Source organism: Trichosurus vulpecula, chromosome 3 (genome assembly GCF_011100635.1).
Source record: "Trichosurus vulpecula isolate mTriVul1 chromosome 3, mTriVul1.pri, whole genome shotgun sequence".
Classification (NCBI taxonomy): Eukaryota; Metazoa; Chordata; class Mammalia; order Diprotodontia; family Phalangeridae; genus Trichosurus; species Trichosurus vulpecula.
Genome location: NC_050575.1, coordinates 380,429,484 through 380,453,085, shown reverse-complemented (window position 1 = coordinate 380,453,085; position 23,602 = coordinate 380,429,484). Strand labels below are relative to the sequence as shown.

At 44.2% G+C, this 23,602-nt stretch overlaps 2 protein-coding genes across 2 annotated transcripts in view; one reads left to right on the top strand and one right to left on the bottom strand.

Annotated features, from left to right (window-relative positions):
• The first annotated feature begins 6,681 nt into the window (after window positions 1–6,681).
• Window positions 6,682–11,097, top strand: CTRL (chymotrypsin like). The gene is given in 9 exon segments (XM_036753051.1): window positions 6,682–6,733; window positions 7,464–7,564; window positions 9,456–9,535; window positions 9,755–9,836; window positions 10,210–10,238; window positions 10,240–10,382; window positions 10,514–10,600; window positions 10,603–10,646; window positions 10,930–11,097. Coding segments are annotated over 9 exon segments (786 nt in total).
• A 774-nt stretch (window positions 11,098–11,871) lies between these two features.
• The window catches only part of PSKH1 (protein serine kinase H1), a 67,566-nt gene continuing 55,835 nt past the window's right edge, over window positions 11,872–23,602 (bottom strand). Inside the window, exon 3 of the mRNA XM_036751917.1 lies at window positions 11,872–16,253. Within this exon, the coding sequence (XP_036607812.1) occupies window positions 15,936–16,253 (318 nt within the window). The 3' untranslated portion in view covers window positions 11,872–15,935. The remainder of the gene's footprint in view (window positions 16,254–23,602) is intronic.

The window sequence follows — 23,602 nt, the reverse complement described above, 5'->3', positions numbered from 1 at the left end:
ATTTTATCCTGATATCTCCTCTACAGGAGGTTCATCACTAGAGTCACGAAGGAGTTATGATCTGTAATGGTGATGAAATCACAGATCTTTGAAATACTGAAGTGTCTCCAGGATACACATTGGGAAACATAGCTAGGTATACCTCTGAATTCCAATAGAAATAGATGACTAGGATCATTTGGTGGTTGGCTTAAAGCTCTCCAGCTCTGCCACACTCAATGGGTCACCTAAATCTGTGGAGCATTGGTTCTGAGTGGGGGTGGGGGGGTGGGAAGGAAGGTAGATTCTATAGTGTCTTAAGGTTTATAAAGAACTTTTCCTCAACTCTGGCCTTAATTATTATTACCTACATTTAAGAAAAGTTAAATGACTGTCAAGGTCACACAACTAAAAAGTGGCAGAAAAAAGTTTTGATCTTGTCTTCTTTATTAAAATTAGTTTTTATGAATATCTTTTGTTTTTAACATCACCAGAATTTCTCCTGGTATTGTTTCCAAGGAAGGAAGGAAGGAAAGAAGGAAGGAAGGAAGAAGGGAGGAAGGGAGGAAAAAAGAGAAAGAAAGAGAAAAAAACCTCTACAAAACCAATATAACATGGCAACACCACACTTGTGGACTTCCTATCTCTTCCAAGATGGGGGATGGGGGTGTCTTCTCATGTCTCATCTTAAGGGCCATGCTTGGAACCTATGTATTCTAACTCCAAATCCAATTTTGCATCTATGCCTAAATCCCTAAATCCTCAATTTTCCTGTCATCTAAGTCTTCACTTGTTCTTCTTTTTTTCCTACTTGAGTAGAAGTGAGTATTCTTCCTCCTTCCTGATCAATAGTTTGGCTGGATGCAGTGAGAAACAAAATGTACTGTAAACAATGTTTTAAAAGGGGGGACTTTGTGGGCTACTGTTTAGGTGTGATTCTGGACTGGTAGACAGAATGATTACTCACTGTGTGCCTCTGTGAGGGGCAGAATTGGCCCAAGGCCTTTGGAGAAGAGAGATATTCTTCTTCATTCCTGTTGTGAGACACTCACACATGTGGTTCCAGTCTCTCTTTAGGACCTACTCTGGCCAGAGAGAAAAGACTTCAAAAGGTAGATATGTAGAGGAAAGCTGGCTCCTCAATATATCCTTGGTTTCTTGTCTGCCTCCATAGAGACTTTGGGGAGTTTCTGTGATTAGGTCCTCTTTCTTGGTTGAGCTGAGATATCTCACTCTCAGAGGAGAGCTCATTCATTGTGTCTGACATATTTTAATGTGTATAGCTTCTCCAATTTCTGTTTGCTGTCAGGAGAAACTATTCACTATTTGTGATGATCTTTTGTGTAACTAGTATTTGGAGGAAAGGAATCAAGCTCATGGATATAAGTTTGGGGTTATCCTTTCCCCTTTAAAGGATTTTTTAAAATATCTTTTTATGGGAAATTTTTTTTCTTTTCTTTTCTTTTCTTGGTCACAGGACTATTTATTTATTGTTAGCATTCACGTTTTAAAATTTTGGGTTCCAAATTCTCCCCTTTAAAGGATACTGAGAAAAGTAGCTTGAATGTAAAAAATAATGACCTGTGACCAGCAACATCTAATGGAACTGATAGACCTAAATCTAATCTGATACCCCTCTTTCTCTGAAGAGTGGCTAGCCTTATGACCTTTCTCCTGTTCACCTCCAGGAAAAAATCAAAATTTTCCTCGGAGAGGGATGGGTGAGATTTCCAGAAATAGCTACCCTTGTCTCTCTATGAGCCGCATTTAGACAATGTTGACATAGACATTTTATATGGACAATACACACTTAACATTACATTCAACTGTTTCCATAGCAACTATCTCAGCTCCATCTACTCTTATATAGACTAGCTTGTTTTAAAAGACCCTAGCCTTTTTGCAGTGATTAAATGATTAAAAAATATTGTACTGGATAAAATAAGTATTTTTTATTATATGAAACTAAAAAGCCTTTGCATGAACAAAAACTAATACAACTAGGAGAAGAAGTGAAGCAGGTAGACTGAGGAAAAAAAAACATTGCATCTTTTATATCTCTGATAAGGTTCTGCTATCTAAAATATATAGAAATGAAGAGAAACATGTAAGACCAAAAACTATTCCCTAAGACAGAAGTAGTCAAAGGATATGAATAGTTCTCAAAAGAATTACAGAGTATTCAAAGCCATATGAAAGAATAGTCCAAATCACTAATAATAAAAGAAATGCAAATCAAAACAAACTTACTTCCAACCCAGTAAATTGGCAAGGATGATAAAAGACAGGAATAGTTAATGTGGGGGAGTTGTGGGAAGATAATTTCACTAGGGCATTGTTGGTAGAGCTAGGGGGGACCATGGGTGTGGAATACTATGTTTAATATCAAACTTTTTTTTAATGTTAGTTAATTTTGTGGAACTTTTTTTCTTTTTTAAAAAGAATTATTATTATAAGGAATGGCTCTTTGTAAGAAAAAGGGGTAGGAACACAAGGGCAAATATAAGTGATATTAAAACAAAAATCAAAAAAGGGTTTTCAAAGAAAGTACATTACTCATATATACATACAAAATAAAGAAGCATTACACTTCTAAGATAAAAAACAAATAACTTCGTGTGAGATTTACGCTTTTATATTTTCAAGAGAAATTTTGTTGTATGCAGATCTTTGCCTTATGCTGATTTTAGAATCTAACCTCATAGTAAAATGAATATGAGTATGAAAATGAATATGCCTACATTGTAGGATCACTGAGGTCAAAGGGCATGAATAGTTTGGTAATATTTCTCAAATATTTCCAAATAGTTTTCCAGAATGGTTGGACCAATTCCACTTATATCTTCTTGGCTAATTTAAAGAATGTGACATAGTCTTAGAACTACTTTAATTTGCATTTCTCTTATTTTTAGCAATTTGTTGAGTATGAAATTTTGATATGGAGTATTGAGTATGAAATTTTTCCTTTTGAAAATTTCTCATCTCAAAACCTAGGCAGACTTGGATGAAGTGATACAAAGGGAAGCACACAGCACCAGGAGGACTATTTATACAGTAACAGCAATATTATAAAGACAATCAACTTTGAAAGAGTGACCAACCACAATTCCAAAGGGTTCATGATAAAATATTCTATCCACCTTCAAATAGAGAACTAATGGATTCAAATGCAGATTAAAATCTATTCTCTTTTTCTTTTTTTCTTTCTTTTTTTGGGGGGGAGGGGCAGGGGGAACATGGCTAATGTAGACATTTGTTTTTATGATTTATATAGTACATATTTGTAATGGTTTTTGTTCTTCTTGCCTTCTTGATGGGTGGAAGAGGAGGGGAAGGGAAAGAATATGGAACTGAAAATAAAATTCAATTAAAAAAAGAAAACCTCTCATATCTTTTGGCCATTTATCAACTGGGAAATAGTTCTTGGTCATATATTTGAGTAAATTTACTATATACATAGGAACAAGACACTTAGAAATATTTGACGTAAAGATCCCTCCCCCATCCCGGACATTTTCTTTTATTCAAGTTCATGTGAAAGCTTTTTAATGTTATGTAATGCAAAATGTCTCCTTTATCTTTTATGCATATATACGGATATGCACATAAACACATATGGTTCTCTCCAGCCATAGGTATGAAAAGTACCTCTTATTATATAATTATTTTTGTAATATGACCTATTATATTTGGGTTGAGTATTCATTTGGAGCTTTTGTGGCATATGCTATAAGTTGCTGGTCTAACCCTATTTTCTACCAAACTGATTTTCAGTTTTGCCAGCATTTCTTGTTACCCAGGGAACCTTACCTTTGTATTATGGTTTCTTGGATTTATTGAACATTAGGCTAAAATGTTATGTTAATTCTGAGTCTTGTTTATCTACTCTATTCCATTAATCTACTAGTGTATTTTTAATCAATATAAGAACAGCTTTGAAAACTGCTTTATAATATAATTGAGATCAGGTCATGCTATGTCCTCTTTCTTTTTTTTTTTTCATTTCATGGGAGGCATTCTGACATGAAATATATACGTATTCTAGAATAGAAGAGAGTTAAGTGCTAGACGGTGGTAGGGTGGAGTGGATTATTGTTAGTTATTCATGCTATCTATCATAAGAGCTAGATTTTAGAGTTAAGACTTTTTGTAGTAGCAAAGAATTAGAAACTGAGGGGATTCCTAGCAATTGGGGAATGGCTAGCTAGACAAATTGTGGTATATAAATGCGATGTAATACTATTGTTCTATAAGAAGTGATGAAGGGGATGGTTTCAGGAAAACCTGAGAAATCCTGTATGAACTGAAGAAAAGTAACATGAACAGAACCAGGAGAACAATCTACACAGTAACAGCAATATTATAAAGATAAATCAACTTTAAAAGACTTAGTAACTGATCAACATGATGACCACTACCATTCCAGAGGATTCATGATGACACATGGAATCCACCTCCAGATAGAAAACTGATAGACTCAGAGTGCAGACTGAAGCATATTTTTTCCTCTTTCTTTTTCTCATTCTTTTTTTTTTGGGGGGGGGGAGACATGGCCAATGCAGAAATTTGTTCTGCATGACTGTATATATTTGCAATAAATTTTGTTTTTCTTGTTTTCTCATTGAGTGGGGGAGGAGAGAGAATTTAGAACTGAAAAAAGAATTTTAAAGCTGTATTTTTTAAAAAATGACCAAAGATTTAGAGCTAGAAGGGCTCTTGGAGTGCCTTGTCTCATTGGATTTTCTGGGATGGACACCCATATTCAGGTTAGAGTCTGACTCTGTAAGGGACGAATTGCATCCCTCCAATTCCCTACCAAACTGAAGAATTTCCATTTTAGTTCCCTCCAAATGGAAAGAAGATGCCTTTGGGTTAGGGGGAGACAAAAAGGAAAAAGGGGTAGAGAAAGAGGGAGAAAGAGTCGGGGAGAGGGAGGAGACAGACATGGGAGAGGGAAAGAGGGAAGAGAGGGAGAGACAAAGGGAGAAGGGGAAAGAGTCTCGGGAGGAGATGTGAGGTTAGTCTCAGGCGGATGATCAGTCTTCCACAAGGAAACCAGAGCCCCAAAGAGGAAATGGCTCGGGGAGAAGTCATTGGGGTCTGGAGAAGAAGAGCAATTCTCTTAGCCAATTGGGAGTATGTTGATGAGAACCTTTACACCTGGATGCTGATAAGCTTAGGGTTATCGGACAGGACAAAAGGGAAGGAGCCTTCCACCCTGTTTTATGCCCTAGTCTGTCGAGGACATAGACCTGGGAGCCCCCAGATCCACAAAAGGAGCTTCCCAATTTCTGTCTTTTATCAGACTTAAATCCCACCCTAGCCCTATTATACAAATTAATCTCTTTTGTTATACAGACCTTTCCATCTTTCCTCTTCCCTGCCTTCCTACTGTTTCCCCCACTTCCCTTGAGACACAGACACACAGACTTCTGCCCTTCTCACCTCTGCCTGGTATCTGTGTCACATCATGCAGTCAGTCCTATCATGCATTGCGCTGGTCTCCAATTTCTTGACACGTAGACCCTCCCAAACTACAGGGACTGCCTTCTGCATTGCCCACAGCACCTCCTAGTACACGAGTGGGCATGAAGGTGAGTCAGCAGAAGTTCATGAATTTGATTGACTACTTACTAGTAGCCTTCTCAAACTGACACATTAAGGCTCTCCCCTCCCCACCCACCCATGTTCCCTTCCATTATTTTCTATGTCTCCCCTACCCCACACTAGATCTCCCTCCTGTCACCCCCCATGCTCATAGGAACCATGGGAGCCAGAGCTAGGAGGAACCATAGAGATCAATTAGTTCTACCCTCTCCATTTATAAATAGATGAGACGCAAGGCAGGGAGTAACTTACCAAGGTCACATATGTAGTAAGTAGCAGAACTGGGATTTGGACCCAGGTCCTTTGATTCCAAATCCAGAAATCCAGCATTCTTTGCACAGGACCACTCCACCCTCCCCCTGCCTTCACCCACCCCAGCAAGTGCTCATTACTTCTAGTTCATGGGCTTCTGACAACCAGTTAAGAATGGAGGGGTTCAATTTCCAATTAGGATTATCCATCCCTGGGGAAAAGTGAACTCAAATCATGAGATGTTCCCCAGAAAAAAAAATACTACCTCTTTGCCCATCTTTTAGGCCAATCCCAATTTTTACTTACGTTTGAGGAGAACAGTATCAGCATAGAAGTCCTGATAGGTATGGGGTATGTAGCCACATAGAAGCCCAAAAGAAACCAGCCAGAGAACATCCCAAGGGTCTCCAGCTGGACTCTCTCCTTTCCCCATCTACTCCTTTTCCCCTTTTCCTCTTTCCCTGGGGCTCTAAGAACTACTGTTTGAAGGAAGGCCTTTTCTATACCCAAACCCCAACCTGCTCCCTTAGGAAAAACAGTAGTTTCAGAGAGAAGAGCAGCCTCCCAAACTGGTGGGAGTCTTACACCTGTTGGTAAATTCAGGCCTGGGGAAGCCCATCCTTCTATGTATGCCCTATCTGGGTAGGGACTCTGGCTTGGGAGATCTCTGAAATGCAGGTGACCTGCCCCACCCCTCCACATCCCCTCTACCAGGACAGAGTATGTGAAGGAGCAGTAAAGTCACAGCTGGGTTGGTATTGGAATAATGCCCAAGGTCTTTGTATCTCAAGCCCTATAAAGCTTTGCCCTGTCCCAGAGCCTGCCCCGAATGAATTAGCAGAGATGGCAATGCTGTGGGCTCTCCTGTGCCTGACATTCCTTGGCTCTTGCTACAGTAAGCTATATAAGAACACTTGCTCCCATTCCTGGCTCCCTCCCCTTCCTATTACCAAGTCCCCTCTTAGCTGGGGCTCTATCCACTGTGCCATCCACCACCTCACAGCAGCTGAGAGACTGTACCATGCTACATGTACGTTGTACCATGCTGTTTCATAACGCTTGGAAATTCCCACAATCATACCGAAGAACCAGTCTTTCCAAGACCCTCTCCCTCTCTCTAATAGTCCTTTCAATTCTGAAATTCTGTGATTTCTCCAAGACCCAACTACGCCCAAGGCTTAATGCTCACTGAGATCCTTCAACACAGGACCCATGCTGAACCTCAGCTCCTAACTCCCACAAGCCCATGCCCATCGATTCACAGGCTTCAGCTCTCCCTTCCAACAGTCTATATGGCTAGAGAGCCATGGCGGTAGGGACTCTGGCAGGCCTCAGAAGGGAGGAGTTTGGGAGAGGAAGGGCAGGTAGGCTTTATGGGGAGCAATTTAGAGCAAAGTCGTACTCCCCCATACCCTTAGCCCCAAAACTTTCATGGTCTGTTTTCAGTAGGGCACTGACCCTACCTGTGTGATCAACGGTAATTCACTTAGCCTTGATCATCCTATTTCCTCATATTTAAGAATAATATTTATAGGGTTATTAAAGTTTTATAAAATTTACTTTATAAATGTAAGCCCTTATAATGGTTAAGCAATGATAGGGTTGTTCTGTACTGTTCGCTACAGGTTGTGGGATGCCAGCCATCAAACCTGCTCTGAGCTTCAACCAGATCATCAGTGGGGAAAATGCTGCGTCAGGATCCTGGCCCTGGCAAGTGTCCCTGCAGGTAATGACTTAGCTCTGGCAAGGAAGAGCAGGGGACAGAGGAGATGGGAATAAGGGAGGGAAGCAAAAAGGGGACTTCTTAGTCCAGGTGGATAGTTCTTTGACCCCCCACTCTACCACTTTGGGAGTATAACTTTGGGAGAGAGGGAAAAATCTTTGTATTGGTGAGGGTGGGGGTGTGGAGAAAGTAGAGGTGAGGTACAGTTCCAGGACAGGGAGACCACTGCCTGGACCAAACCTTTTCCCTCTATTATTGACTTGTATTTATGTAATACTTGGCTCACAAGAACCCTTGTGAAGCAGGTAATATATTTATAGGTAAGGAAACTGAGGCTGAGCAGAGGTAAACAGTGCTGGGAGAGACAACTAATACAGTAGATGACAGAATCAGAATCCAAAGGAAGATCTTGACAGGCTAGAACACTGGGCTGAATCTAGTATGGTAGAATTCAGTAAGAATAAATGTAAAGCCTTAAACCTGTTCTCAAAAGATTAACTTCACAAGTACAAGATGGGGGAGAAGGCAATTTGGGGCTTGATGTCAGGGGAATCTTCCTAACAATTAGACCAGAGGGGGGAACCTGTGGCCTCAAGGCCACATGTGGCCCTCTAGGTCCTCAAGTGCAGGCCTTTGACTGAATCCAAACTTCACAGAATAAATCCCCTCAATTAAAGGATTTGTTCTATAAAACTTGGACTCAGTCAAAAAGCCACACCCAAGGACCTAGAAGATTGTTGTTTTTGTCCTTCTTCCTTCTCCACCTCAGGAAGGTGATGCCATGACAGGTAAGTGAATTGGATTTAATTGACGGAGGGCTGCAGAAAGTCACCAGCCTCCAGAGCCATCTGAGTCCAGTGGCCAGATACAGATCAGGATGATTGGAGATGGCCCTGGATGTAGCGGGGATCCTTGGCCTTTTCAAGCTAAAGTCCTACAGGTCTCAGTTTGACTGAGGCAAAGCTTATTCAATGATTAAGGCTTAATATGAAATGAAGCAAAGAATGGCCTCTTTAAAAAAAAAAAAAACAGATCTGGGAGGAGAAGACCCTCAGGGTTTCTAGACAAAAGAGACATGATTGCTATCTATATTCATTCTGAGCCAATCAGGGGCCAAATAATGACCAAGTAGGGCTTGGGCCTGGCACCTATTACTGGCCAATCGAGTAGAGACAGAATAATTTAGGGTTAAGGCTGGTCTTTTAAGAGAAAAAGAGAAAAAAAAGTTTCAGAGATTAAAAACTTACATTCCCTTTGGGCAGAGAACCTGCACGTAAAGGTGCAATACCATATATGAACAGAAGGAAAGAAAAGAAAGACAGGGAAAGGAAGGAAAGAAAGGAGGGAGGGAGGGAGGGAAGTAGGAAGGGAAGAAGGAAGGAAGGAAGGAAGGAAGGAAGGAAGGAAGGAAGGAAGGAAGGAAGGAAGGAGTCACATGTGGCCTCAAGGCTGCAGATTCCTCATCCCTGAATGATGCCCTGTCCCAAACTACAATGGGCAACCTCAAGAGGTGGCAAGTTATCCTTCTTTGGAGTTCCGTTCATTTGATGGCAGCTGTGGTCACTTCCAACTCTAAATTCCGGGATTCCTTTTACAGATGAGGCCCAGAAAAGTTACATAACTTGCCTGAAGTCATGCAAGTAGTAAGCAGCTGAGCCAGGATTCAAACTCAGGCCATCTGACTCAGAATCCAGAGTTCTTATCACTAACATGAACAAAGCCAATGAGTAGCAGAAGCAGGGTTCATATCTATTCCCAATGTTCTTTGAGCTCCAGCATGTGGCCTCCCCAAAGAGGTGCATACCCTCTGGCTACTGATACACATTTGTGATTTTAGCCTGTGAACTTACCTATAAGCCTAACAGGCTGTTCCCCTCTCTCCTCCTCTCTACAGGAGCAAAATGGTTTTCATTTCTGTGGAGGTTCCCTCATCACCCAAAACTGGGTCATCACAGCTGCCCACTGCAACATGAGGTGAGGATCCTAAAGCCACATTCCTTCAGTCACAGAACTGAGGCCCTGCAGAGGAGTAGCCCATCCCAAGTCCAACAGCTTTGGCTCTCTGTCCTACTCTGATCTCTACATTGAGTCCTGTCCCATGGCCACCCTTCACACCTTCACACCTTCAGCCTAGACCCATTGGATTGGTTTCCTTTTACACCTGCCCATCCCCATGTTTAATTCTTGCTACAGCCCAAGCCATCACCTGGCTGTCCTTGGAGAATATGACCGTCATCTAAATGCAGAACCTATTCAGGTAAGGAGTATCTCAAAGGCAAGCATCTGAAATGAACCAGCCCAACAGGCCTCAGCCCTTTGAGGTGGGAAGATGCTGAACTGAGGTCAGGGAATTGCCAGGACCTAGCCCTTGCCACCTAAGTCAAAGGGAAAGAGGGCACCTGGGCATCTAGACCTGAACCCTGTAGAGATCTATGGTTCAATTCCTTTCTAGTTATTCTTTTCAATCTCCACAAGATCCAGTTCTGAACCCAAAGCAGGCTTATCCACTCAGCCACCCCATATCTAAGCATCCCCTTTCTGTGCCTGTCCACCATGCCTTGCCAGGGAAGAGCCTCAAAACTTTACGCCTGACTCTTGTGCCCTTAGGGCACTATCCAACCTCACTGAGAATGAATGGTTCCCCACAGATCATCACCCACCCTGGCTGGAATCCCAATGAACAATGATCTTACTCTGCTAAAGCTGTCCTCACCTGTCCCAATTCACTTCCTGAATATCTCCTGTGCGTCTGGCCACAGAAAACACATCCCCCAGGACATCACCTGTGTCACTAAAGGCTGGGGCCGCACCAGTGGCACAGGTATGTGAAGGGAACTTCTATTGGGGCACCCAAAGGAGCCAGCATATGGGCTCTCGGGACCTTTGGGAGGATGTTCAGCCTGGGGGTTCACTAGGATAAAAGGAGTGAATGATGTTTGCTTCTACTTACAGCCAACACCACCCTAGCTCAGCTCCAGCAGGTGGTTCTGCCTCTGGTGACAGTGTATCAGTGCCACCAGTACTGGGGCAGCCATATCACAGAGCCATGATCTGTGCGGGAGGCTCTGGAGCCTCCTCCTGCCAGGTAACCTGAAAGCTCCTGGTGCTGCCCCTGGGGATTGAGGCAGCCCCCAAAGGAGTAAGAGTTCAACCCAAAATAGGTTCTCAGATCAGAATACCAACTCTTTCTTTTTCCTTGGGATTCTCCGCTGTGGACTCACAAGAGCCAAAATGATTGTTTTCAGGACAAACCAGAGGCTCCTTCACAAAGCCAAGGCACCCACTACCCTCTAGGCTCCAATGTCAGCCACCTCCAAGCCTTTCTAGCTTCCTGCTCACCTGCCTTTATACTCTTCACTTCTCTCCAGGGTGATTCCGGAGGCCCTCTTGTGTGCCGACTAAACAACCTGCAGGAAGAACCCTGGGTCCAAGTCGGTGTTGTCTCCTGGGGGACAAGCAATGTCCATGCACCTGCCATGTACACACGCATCAGCAAATTTAGCTCTTGGATCAATCAGATGGTGGCCAACAACTAAAAAGCTTGAAAAGGGGACTTTGGGGACACCCCGCACAAACCCAATGCCCTTCCTCCCTATTCCCTGAAGCACAATAAATTCCTCATCTTCTCTCGAGTCCAGGCTTTTTTTCTCCTCAGGCTCTTCCTTCACTCTAGCCTTCGGTGACCAGCAGGCATGGGAGCTGGGTGTCCAGGATGAGGTGAAACAAGTCGGAAGCTCTGTTCCTAGCACTCTACACAGGCCCGCCCACTTGGAACACTGCCAAGGTATTCTGCTTCACCTGGGGCTGAGCCAACATGACCTACTGGGACTTAGGACTTGGCCCTGGCACCACCAGAAAGGAAACTTAAGACTGGTGAAGGAAGCAATGTGTTTCCAAAGGATGTTTCAGCACAAATGAAGTGTGACAGGGACACCTTAGGGTGAGAGGAGCTGCTCCTCCCAACAGATTCTAGGGCTACCTCACACTCCCTACCATTCCCTCAACTCAAGGCATCCACATGCTATGGTGGACAGAGTGCTGGGCCCAGAGTCAGGAGGAACTGAGTTCAAATGCAATCTCAGACAGCTGTGCGACCCTGGGCAAATCCCTTAACCTCCGTTAGCCTCAGTTTCCTTATCTGTAAAATGGGGATAATAATTGCATCTACTTCCCAGGATCGTTGTGAGTCAAATGAGATAATAATTATAAAGCACATAGCACAGTATCTGGCACATAGTAAGAGCTACATAAATGCTCATTGTTATTCCCCAGCCTCTCCCCTACCCCAAACCCAGAAAACAGTCACGGCCCACAGGGATGGAGCAGTCATCCTGGGGGAAGACTGCAGGTTTATTGAATATGCAAGATACATTTGCAAACTGAGTACACAAAATAAATAACTTTATACATTCTCAATCCAATGGCACAAGCTCCCAGGGAACAATGGTATGAGGGACTTTTTTAATGTCAAGAGGCTGAGACAAAGAGCAAATGTCTCAACCCACAAGTATATATTTATCCTGCCTCTCATGGATTGGGGTGGGGCGGGGGGATGCTCAAGGTGCCTGGGTCCAAAGAATTGGGGTTGTGGAGTGTAGGTAGTAGGACTGGCAAATGAGAAGGTCCAATGAAGGGACAGGCTCCCCAAAGAGATCCCTGGGAACCAAGTGAGAGAAGAAAAGTACAGGAAGCTTCCACTCAGTCATCTCCCTTCCCCTAACCAAGACAAACCCATTGGCCTGTCCTGGGTGAGGGCTCCCGGCAGCAAGACAGAGAGTAGGGTGAAGGAGGTATAAGAACAAAGAAGCTCTAGGCCCGCCTCAGGGATTTGCTTTGCAGCCTTTTAGGTCTCCAATTGCTGTCCAGCACTCCAAGATGTTGGGAAAGTGGCTGAGATCTCTCCTGGCTGTGGGACCATCTGCCTGGGGAACCTTCTGTCTTTGGGACAGTAAACTGGGCCTGAAAGTCACTGGGCTGTCATAGGAAAGCAGAATGGCAGGTAAAGTGGCCCAGGAGAACAGTCTCTAGGCTCCCCAGGCCTCGGAGAAGGCACTCTGTGACACATGGTTCTTTCTCTGGCACAAATGCGTACTTGCATACATAAACGTACAAAGTTACTTTGGCTTGATATTCCTGTTGGTACCAAGAACTCACTAGGAGAGGAAGCCTTGGTCCTTGGCACTGCTGGTCAGAGTTGGAAACAATGTTCATATGAACAGTTTTTGTCTTTTTGTTGTTCGTTTGTTTTAAATCAAGAACAGTGTTCCATTAGATCTCTATGGGCCAGGGATATAGGAGAATACCCACTTGTTTTCTTGGCAGAAGCCCTTACCCTAAGTGCCATGAGGGTCTTATTAAGGAGGCAGCTTGGCTCCTCTACTAGAAATTAAGCCCTAGCCCCTTCTCAAACTTGCTGAGAGCAGCTTCAGTTTAAATATAGGCAAGAAAAACTGAGGGGAGCCCCCTAAAATGGGCTCTGTTGCTCCACCTTAGCTGCAAGCCTGACAAAGTTTGCAAGTCTGTGCATTTAAGAGGAGTCAGAGATGTCTAAGCAGACAATACAGTCTGATCAGGACTGAGAGTACAGTCCCAGATGGGCCATGTTGGGGGAACCAGCCCCCCTCCATCCCAACCCTGCAGTTTCACCTGGGGCACTGGGGCCTCCCCCACCCCTTCCCTGCAGGGCAGGGCAAATTCACACAGTATTGCTAAGTTCCACAAGAAATTCCTTAAGGACAGGCTTCCTGGAGGAGGGGCGAGGGAGGGAAGGGGATGGAGAATGAATGAAGCTATCGCTAAGCCCTTCCATCAGAACTCCTTTATTCCTCAGTCAGCAGAATTCCAGCTCCAGATCCTCCTGTCAGGTCCCATGGTGGCTGCTTTCCAGACTCACTGCCCATCCATATCCCGAGTAGCCACTAGGTGTCACTTAGACTTTGTCTATGGAAGACTGGTTCATTTAGTGGGCAAACCCTGATATACAAGCCAAAAGAGCCCTGAAAACATCCTGCCTGCAGGGTATGATGAAAAAGTAGGCTAGAAGGATGAGCTCTGAAGAGTACAGAGGAAACAAGGCAGGGACATGGGGTCTACATTGTGATAGCAGAGACAGTACCTGGGGGCAGGAGAAACCTTGTAGCCATCCCTGACCTAGAAGTGGAAGAACCCTTGAATATGGAGGCAGGGCACAACTTCTCCCCCAAGGACAAAAGGGTATATAGGATAAGAGAGGAAAGGGAAATGTGTAATTTCAGTTTTCTAAGGGAAGGGAAAAACTAGTAGCCACAACTCTGCTTAGAGGCCAAGGTGATTTATCTCAGTCTGCCTTGGAGAGACCACCTTCAGCTGTTTTTCCCTCCAGCCCAAGTACCCACCAACGGGCAGGAAAACCAGCCACTATCCTCTTCTTTCCTAGCTACAGGTTGGGTTATCTGCTCTTCCCCCTTTCAGAGCTAAGGACTAGTTAAGTTCAGGTTTCCTTTTATATATAATTTCCTGGGAGAAATCAGATGACAGGAAAGAGGACCAGGACAACACTGGGTAATCATAGGACACTTGAATCCTTGGAATCAGTTGGATCTGTCTTGAAATAATCGATACGCATATTTTGGCACCCTCCCAAGGTAAGGTAAGCATCTAGGTGATGCAGTGGATAGAGAGCCACTCTTGGGGTCAGAAAGACCTAAGTTCAAATCTGGCCTCAGACACTTACTAACTGTGTGACCATGGGCAAGTCACTTCACCCTGTTTGCCTCAGTTCCTTCATCTGTCAAATGAGCTAGAGAAGGAAATGACAAACCACTCTGGTATTTTTGCCAAGAAAATCCTAAAAGAGCATCTCAAAGAGTCCAACGAAGCTAAAAACAACTAAACAACCCAGGGGAAGGAAGCAGATTGTCTTTAGGGATGGAATGACCAAGATGGCTACATGTACTCTATATTTCTTTTTTCACATATACATACTTCCATTTAAAAGAAGATCCTATAGAAAGCTAGGCCCTACCCAGGCCCCTTAGTGGATCCTGTCCCCCTTCACTAGATGAACTAGACCTGCTCAGCTGCCCTCCTCCCATGCCATTTTCACCCAGGGCCCCCAAAGTATAGCATATCCTTGCCTTAGGAAAGAACACTCACATCCTGGCAGATTCTCTGGCTTCTTCCAGAGTCCTTCCTCTCTGAGTCACTAGTGATCACTTACTCCAGCCCAGGGGAACCTACCACAAAGGCAATTCCATTTCCCGTTGGTTACAGGGGTGGTACTGATCAGAAAGGGCACTCTGGTACCAAGGACATGCTACAGATATCAGCTCTGACTTCAGAGTTTCCTTCTCTATTTCTGGATAGTCAGAGCCTAAACATGGTCTGAGCCGGCTGGGTCCTGTTAGGGAAAGGAAGAAGAAAAAGAAGAGAAGGAAAGGCATAAGGGTAGATATCTGGGCAAGTTTCCCTGTTAAGCCTTCAAACAAGCAGAAGAGCCAAAGGAAATGTATTTGACATCAGGGGGCTCTCATGTATTAGCCCCATCTGGTGCCAAGTGAGTGGAAAAGAGTAAGGAGGCCTTGGGTTTTGGTTAAAAAAAAATAACAAAACAAAAACCACCTCTCCTGAGAAGGATTTCGGGCATTACTACCAAACACTGCAGCCTGCAAGGAGGTCCACCCCTTAGCCCAAGCCAACAGCCTGGCCTGTGTAACATCACACCCACAAGTACCATCTCCAGGGCGGGAATAGCAAGGAGACGGGGCAGGGGGGACTGGAATTAGGGAAGGAAGAACAAGGGACTTCCCTTTCTTTAAACTGCCCCGAGGAGCTCTGCTTCTTGTCCTACCACTGTAGGAACCTAAAGTTCCTCGTCTAGTCTTGGTCCCCTCCTGATCCTCTAGACTGCCACTGGTTCCCCTGCCCCGATCTGTGCCTTCTGCAGTTCTGACCCAACAGAAAGCTCTTAGGTAGTTGAGTCATAACCACTCAGTACTCCCACCTCCCAGGAAAGGTGGGCACACAACAGAAATACCACCCATCCTTTGTCATCTGAGAGGGGCTCTTGACACACACAAACATGCTACCTATGTGTACAAGATGAGTGTGGGTAGACAGTCCTTAGAATCTAGCATTAATACTGGGCACCCTAGGCCCACCAGGCTTTTCTTCTTCTGGGGCCCTGACTAGCCTGGGAGGTGGCACAAGGCACTTAAGACAGTGGATGTCTGGCAAAGGGATGGGAGTCTGTTGTGTAGCCCCAGACCCTTCCCCAGGTGAGAGGGGAAACTCGGGGGACTGTGGTGCCTCCTCCTGCTCCTGGGCACTGGGTCCCACTGCCACTTCCCTAGGGTGTGTCTGAGAAGATCTCAGGTGTGCAAGGAGAGCTGGTGACTCAGCCATTATACTGCTGTTGGTAGCGCAGGTTGAGTTCTCGCAGTTCCCGCTCACGCACACGCCGAGATTTATTGGACTTGGTTGAGCGGCTGGAGCGTGTGGACTGAGCCGACTTGGTGCTCTGGCACCGAGAGGAGGCTCTCTTGAGAAGATTCTGGGAAATTGAGCGGTGAAGATTCTTCATGGATGAAGAGGCAGCCATGCTCACCACCCATGGGTGCTTCAAGGCTTGGAGAGCTGTCATCCTGGCACCAGGATCCACAGTTAGCAGACGGTCAATGAAATCCTTCGCCAAATTTGATACACTGGGCCAGGGCTGGGAAAGCAGAGAGGAAAACGAGTTAGGGCCAAAGAAAACCTGGTAATCTTGGTAGAGTAGAAAGATCACTAGATTTGAGAGTCAGACAATCTGAGTTCAAATCTACTGACTCTCTACCTGCATGATCATTAAGACAAATCAGCATTTGTATTTGTTTCAGTTTCTACACCTAAAAAACAAGGGTCACTCTGTGACCTTTGAGGTCCTTTTCTGTCCTAAATCTTCTAAGACGGTCAGTCCCTTTCCAGCTATAAATTCCTCAAGCCTCCATGGCTGACACTAGTGCCTGTCCTGGTCTAGGAAGTTTGGCAATCCCAATACTGTGACACAGCAGCTGTCCTGCTCTGGGCTTCCAGGCCTTTGGCAAAGCTGCCCTTAAAAGCCAGCAAGCCAGGCCTGGCATTTTAGGTCAGGTATTTCCAAGGTTCCCATTATCTTCTTCTTGGGGAAAGTCTGTGAGGAATTGAGAACCACCCCACCCTTGCCTTGTTCTCCATCCTTTCTAACTACTCCTTATTAAGGTTTCGGGCTTTCCTTCCCTATTCCCCAACTTTAACCAAAAGGCCAGCTTCCATTAGTCCCTGATAAACTGGTGAGTTTCTATTCTGCCTCCTACTCTTCTATCCCATGTAGTTAGCACATCTCTAGATTTGCTAGGACTTCATGGCTCTCCCAGTCCTTCCAAATCTGGGGGGCTGGGGGAAGCACAGGGCGGGCACTTGACTTCCCCAGGAGTGCTGGCTTTCTTGAGAGTGACAGGGCCTCTCTGAGGGTCCCAGTGACTCCAAACCTACTTGGCAAAATGCCTGCCCTACTTCCTGACCACTACTTGATCTGGTTTTCCTTACAACTGAAGGGACAGCTCAAGCAGGCTTCGAAAGGAAGCTTCTTTAGAAAGGCCTGCCTTTCTTTTGCCACAGAAACATAAGGAACTGTCTTAGCTCTGAAATGACAGAAACTCTCACTGATGATGAAAAGAAAGGCCTTCATTTCATTAGTCTCTCTACAACATGCAGATGCTTATTCAGTTTAATTCAAATTTCATTAAGTACCTCCTGCCTCTAGAGCCCTGGGCCTGTGGGCACTAGGGAAGATGCTTCTTGACCTGTGGTCTGTGAACTTAAAAAAAGGTATTCTGATAACTACATTTCAATATAATTGGTGTCTTCAGTCATGTTCCTACCTCCAGTGTACCGTACTAGAGACTGCTCCATTATGACTTAGGGACCTCTTGACCCTGACAGATCCTGTTAGCCCTGGAATTCACACTTCTCCGATTAGACGGCTCCTTCCAAACCCTCCTGTTAACGAGGTGCCGAAGCCACCCATCTCTTCATTGCTCACCAGGCAGCAATCCCAGCTTCTTCAACAAACTCTCATGCCAGTTGCCTCTCTGCCTTCCTTTTATGTGATGTCTTCCCCATTAGAAGTAAGCTCCCTGATGGCAGGGATTAGCTTTCTTTTGGCTTGTAGTATTCCCAATGCTCAGCACAGAGCCTGGCACATGGTAAATGCTTAATAGATGCTCGCTAACCAACTGCTCAGTTTACTCGTTTAAAAACATTATTTTGAGAAGAGGTCCATAAACCTCACCGGACTGTGGAAGGGGTCAAAGACACAAAAAAGGCTAAGACCCCATGGTCTAGGAGACAGCTGTGACACCAACATTAGTGTAACACTAAATAACATACACTCAGGGAAGGAGGCACAAAGTGTTAGAGGACATCAGAGAAGAGAAGGGGTTATCTTCTAGCATGGCTAATCCCATACAGATTAGAATTCTGGGTCCCAATCTGAAAGGTTCACACAATCATAAATTTAGTCAAACAGTCATTCAACAAGCATTTATGAAGCACTAAATAATTATATAGCAGGCACTGCGCTCAGTGTTGTTGATGCAAAAAAGGAAAAAACAGTCCCGACCAAGGAACTCACATTCTAATGGGGGGCAGGGAGGGAGGAACACAAGACACGTCATGTGGAAAACCAAATGATATAAAATATATATAAAATATAAAATATATATAAAATGATAAAAATATAAAAGTAGATGGAAAGGAATCTGAGAAGGAAAGCATTAGCATCTGGACTACTGGGGAAGGTTCCTATAGAAGGCAGGATATGAACTGAGTCTTGAAGTCAAGAAAACTAAATGACAAAGGTGCGAGATTTAGAACTATAAGGGGCTTTAGAACTCATCTAATCCAAGCTCCTAACTTTACAGGTGGGGAAACTGAATTCTAGAGAATGGGAAAGTCTTGCCCTAAGTCACATGCACCACTCATCACCCATGGGTGAGGTCTCTCTACGTGGGGAGAACAGGCAGGTTAACTGATTTACGTATATAAGGTTTTTTTTTTAATTAACTTTGATACCACAGACAAGTCACTTTCTCACTCTGAGCTTCAGTTTTCTCATCTAGAAAATGGGTACAAAGATACTTTACAATCTACCTTGGCAGGGCTGTGTAGGCAGAGGTTTATAAATGTGAGCTATAATACCTGTCTGTACAATCATGTAGCTGTAGCTACTAAAACAACCAACTCGTGAGCAAATTGGTTTTCTTAAGCAACCAATTACTCTGGTTTCATGCAAAGGGGAAGGCTGGCAGGTTCACTAATGAGCAATCTCTTCTCGTCAGCAAACACAAATCAACGTATTGATCTGTTTATGCCACTAGAGGGCTCACCTGCTGTACTCTGTGTAACTCAAATTCTAATTCATTATATTCCTCTGAGGAAAATAACAACATATCCAAGACCACTAGTCATCAAGTGCCACCACAGGCTGATGGCCAGAGCTTAATTTCACACAAGGCAGCACCGAGAGAAGGTACACTTACAACAACCCTGTGGGTATGCCCACTGTATAATAGTGCCTTCTATACATAATAAGCACTTAATAAATGCTTGTGTAATTTAAGTGAACCAAGACAAAGCTCAGGAGTAAGACTGAAATCACCAGACTGCCACTGGGTGGGATAAAGCATACTGCCAAACTCAGGATGAAGTTAGCAAAGAAGCTGAAAGACCATTAAAGAGAAATGCATGACAAGGACAGAGAATGAGGCAGGTGGCACTGACCAGGGTGGCAACATCATGGAGTCTTTCTCCACCTTACTGAGCTTCCTGGATCATGCTGGGGAGGACCCTGGTTGAGGGAATTGGTCTGCTGCAATACTATTAGCAAGGCAGCATGAACTTAACCCTCACCAGTCATGGACATGGGAGAAAGCAAAGAAAAACTGACACTCTCGCACAAGAGGAAGCGAGAGCAGAAACATGAAAAAGGACAAAGGGAAAAATTAGGTCTCTGATCCTCTGAGTGTTTTGGATGGAAATGGTGAAAAGCTAGATAGATGCCTGGGACTCCCTGAAGAACAAGGTGGACCCCACTGAGTATTACGTTGAGGCTTCCGTAAGGCAACATGGCATAGAGAACCCTTATATAGTAGTGAGGAGATGTTAGTTACTGTCCTGGCTCTACTAATTCTGAGATGTGTGACCCTGAAAAAGTCAATTTCTCTGAACTTTAATTCCTCAAGTACAAAAAAAAGAAAATAATAATCCCTCCCCCTGGTCTCCCTTACAGAGCTCTGGTGAAGATCATGAGGCAATGTATAAGACTGAAGATGATTTAAAAAGCATAAGTGCTGTACAACATAAGAGTATGGTATTAACAAGAGAAGCACTAGTCACTAAGGTCCACTTCCCTTGTATTTGCTGAAGCCTCTTAGCACAGTTTAAAATCCAAAGGCCGTCTGAGCCCACAATGCCTACCTCCATCTTACCCATGTCCCCACTTCTCTAAACAATATCCCTGTGACACCCACTATGGCCATATCCCGAGAAACTCCACTCGTAAGGCAGGAATCAGGGCCTCTGTCAGCCAACTCAAACCTGCTCACTCTGCAACCACTGAGAAGGGAAGAATCTCTGCTGTAATTAATTCTCATTAAAACTCAGCATTAAGAAAAACTGCAGGGCTACATCCTTTTTTCTTATCTTCTACAAAATACCCAAGTCACAGCCATGGGACAGGGAATGATCAGGGCAAGGTAGGGAGAGGAGGCTGGGAGGAGGCTTGCTCAGCATGACACCAGGGTAAGGAAGAAGATTCCAAGTTGGGACCCACAGAATGACATAACTGAAATTGGAAGCAACCTCAGCAGCTATGTAGTCTAAGTCTTATGTGAAAAGAATCCCTACCCTAACTTATAGGACAAATGGTCCACTGGCCTCTTTTTGAGGACCTGCAATGAGGGAAAACATCACATTTTTGGTCCCAAGAGGAACAGTTTGATGGATTTCAACTCATCTTCATACAAGGTAGCATCAATTTAACTTAGCAGAAAGTAAATTCCCTGAGGGCAACCTTTGGACAGCTCCAACTGAGAGGAAGTTTTCCCTAATACTAAGCCTGATTCCACCTCTGCACCTTGCACCTTTTGGTCCTGGTTCTGCTTCTATGGCCAAAGAGAACACATCTCATCCCTCCTCCACACGGAAAACCTTCAAACACACATCTACCCTGTCCCTGCCCCCTTCTTCCAGCTAAACATCCCTATTTTTTAGTGATCCTCATATGACATGAACTCGAGGCCCTTCTTTCCTAAACATGACTGATTATAGAGCTTATTTTATATAGTTCTTTTCAATCTACAGAGGACTCTCTCCTTACAACAACCCTGTGAAACTCTGAGATGAATGCAGATGAACTTTCTCACCAGCTCTCTGCAGTGGGAAGGAAGCATCATTCACTGAGCTCACCAAATATTCATCCAGGCTCACTCTCTACATGACCCTGTGCAGGATGCTGAGAAGGCCATGAATGGGATTGGCTGGCGTCTTTGTCCACCAAGAGTTTACAATTAATCGAGAGGGAGAACCTGTGTACAAAGCTGACTACTTTAAACTGTGCCATGTAAGAGGCACAGCTGGCAAACCCTGAAGAAGTGCAGCCTTTCCTCTAAAAGACCTTGGTCTGGACTTGTCCTTTGACTTCTAATGGTCACAAACAGCAGTTCCTCTTCAAAGGTCTTCCTTGGCCTGGGGAACCTTGTTCTCAAATGAAAGGCATGCCCCTCGAGATGAAGGGAGGGAATCACAGCACTCTCAGGTGCCCCTCAGTTCTCTTGTCAAGGCAGCTAATCCCTGCTTTGCTGGCCATCTGTCGCTGATGGGGAAATCCCTTCCTATGGATTGGCCCCTGGCCTTTCTAGGCCTGAAGCTGTGGAGGAGACAGAAAACCACAGTGAAAAGGGAGAAAGGAATATGGCCAGCAAGTCCTTGGCATGAAACCAGTAAACTCAATCTGCTTCTTTTTGTTTCTAGCCCTTGCGGTTTTCCCTATTGGTGATTAGCCTTCCAGTGAGCTACTAGGCCTGCAGCCTCACAGGAAATAGCCAAGAGGGGGAAGACAGGGAGGCTTCATAATCAGTCTCCCCAAAAGCTGTTCTCCTCAGGGACCTTCTGTCAGTAATCTGCACTGGTGATAATGACCACTGTTTACCAGGAAAACGAGGTAGAGTTTGCATGATCTGTCTCAGAACTGTCCCATTTTACTCTTCTAGCAAGAGTTAGATCCCAGCAGGGAATATGCCTCCAGTCAGACACAAACACCCAAAGTTTGATCTGCAGCCAGGAGACTTCAAAACAAGCTAGTTCCAGAAAGGTCAATTCTGTCACATTCTCCTCATCCCGTGGTACCAAATCTGAGAGAGCAAAGAGAATCCCAAGTGTTTTAGAAAGCCCAGTGCTCACTCAGCAAAAACTAAAAACCCACAACAATTTGGAGCAGGCCTAAGAAGCCATCAGAACTTGAATGGGGAGAAAGGAATCAATGCTTTCTAAACAGAACAGAAGCAATGAATTATCAAACTAGAGGATGCCTTCCCTTAGGCGTGGGTCTATACTCCTGCTCTCTGGCAAAGCCCAGAAGGGATAAGCTGGGTAGGTTCCCTATTATCAGTGAGCTTCATAATAGCTCTGCCAATCACTTCTTTTAAAGAAAAGCTGGGGGCTTTCTGTGGATAACACCTGCTCTAGCTGCCTGATATCATGGAGACACAGTCTAGAACAGTAGGAGAGGCATCTGAGTAGGAGTTAGAAATCTAGGCTCCAGCCCTGGGGTTCCCTATCTTTCTGTGGCATGGACCATTCTGACAATCAAAGGAAACCTATGGACCCTTTTTCAGAATCATGTTTTAAGTGCATAAAAGAAAATACGTAAGCTTGTGAAAGAAACTAATTATATTGAAATAGTTATCCAAATATTAGAAAAACAAGCCGGCAGACCCCAAGTTAAGAACCCCTACTTTATATTCTGCCACTCACTAGCTCTGTGATGGAATAATTCCCCTCTTGGGGCCTCTGTTTACTGAGGGGGTTTGAGTATTTGAAGTTCTTTCCAGAGCCAACATTCTGTAATTACTCATTTTAAAAAATTCTCTTCTCAATTTAATATTAGGAATAATGCTTAGATCTGGATTCACATTTTACTTTTCAGGATACTTGGCTTGGAATCCTGATGTCTAGCCTGCCAGTGTCTTCTGCCTCTGGATCCAGAAGCCCACCATAGGCCACATTCTACCTTGCACTTATTTCTTATAGGGATATACAATGAATCACTTTTTGCTGATTTTTAAACCTACCCGAAAACATTCTAAAAGGCAGCCTGAGTGTGCTACCTCCATCATGATCGGAAAGCCCTTTCTAGAAGAGCACTACTGCTTGCCCCTTATCTCTTCTCACCATCCTAGTCCTCCTCTAGAATGTGACAAGGCCTTTCATTCCTGTTCCTCTCTTCCTTTTCATTCTCATTCCCTATTCAGCACTAAACCAGTTAGAGCCCACCATTAATCACGTGACTAAATTCATCTTCTATATGAGCTCTTAGCTAGGTAAGCAGAACCCAGGTTCTAAGGATGCAAAACTACTTGCTGCTGAGTGTTATCTGCTATATCAGCTTCCCCTTACTGTTCTCACAAGATCACAAACACCACAGAAGTGCAGAATGTGGAATTCACAGAACTAGAAATTACTTTAGAGAAGATCTAGTTCAATCCCCTCATTTTAAAGTAGAGGTGAGACCCACAGAAAGGAACGAGGTCCTAAGAGCATACATTTAGCAAGAGACAGAATGCTATAGTGAATTTTTTAAAATGGATTTGGAGTCAGAAGACTCTGTAACATGAGACCTCTCCAATCCTGTTTCTTCATCTGTAAAATGGGAATAATGTTGGTGAGGCTCAAATGTGATAATGGATGTAAAGATATTTTTCAAACAGTAAAATATTATATAGATGTAAAAGATCACCATCATAATGAGAAGAAGAGTAAGGACTA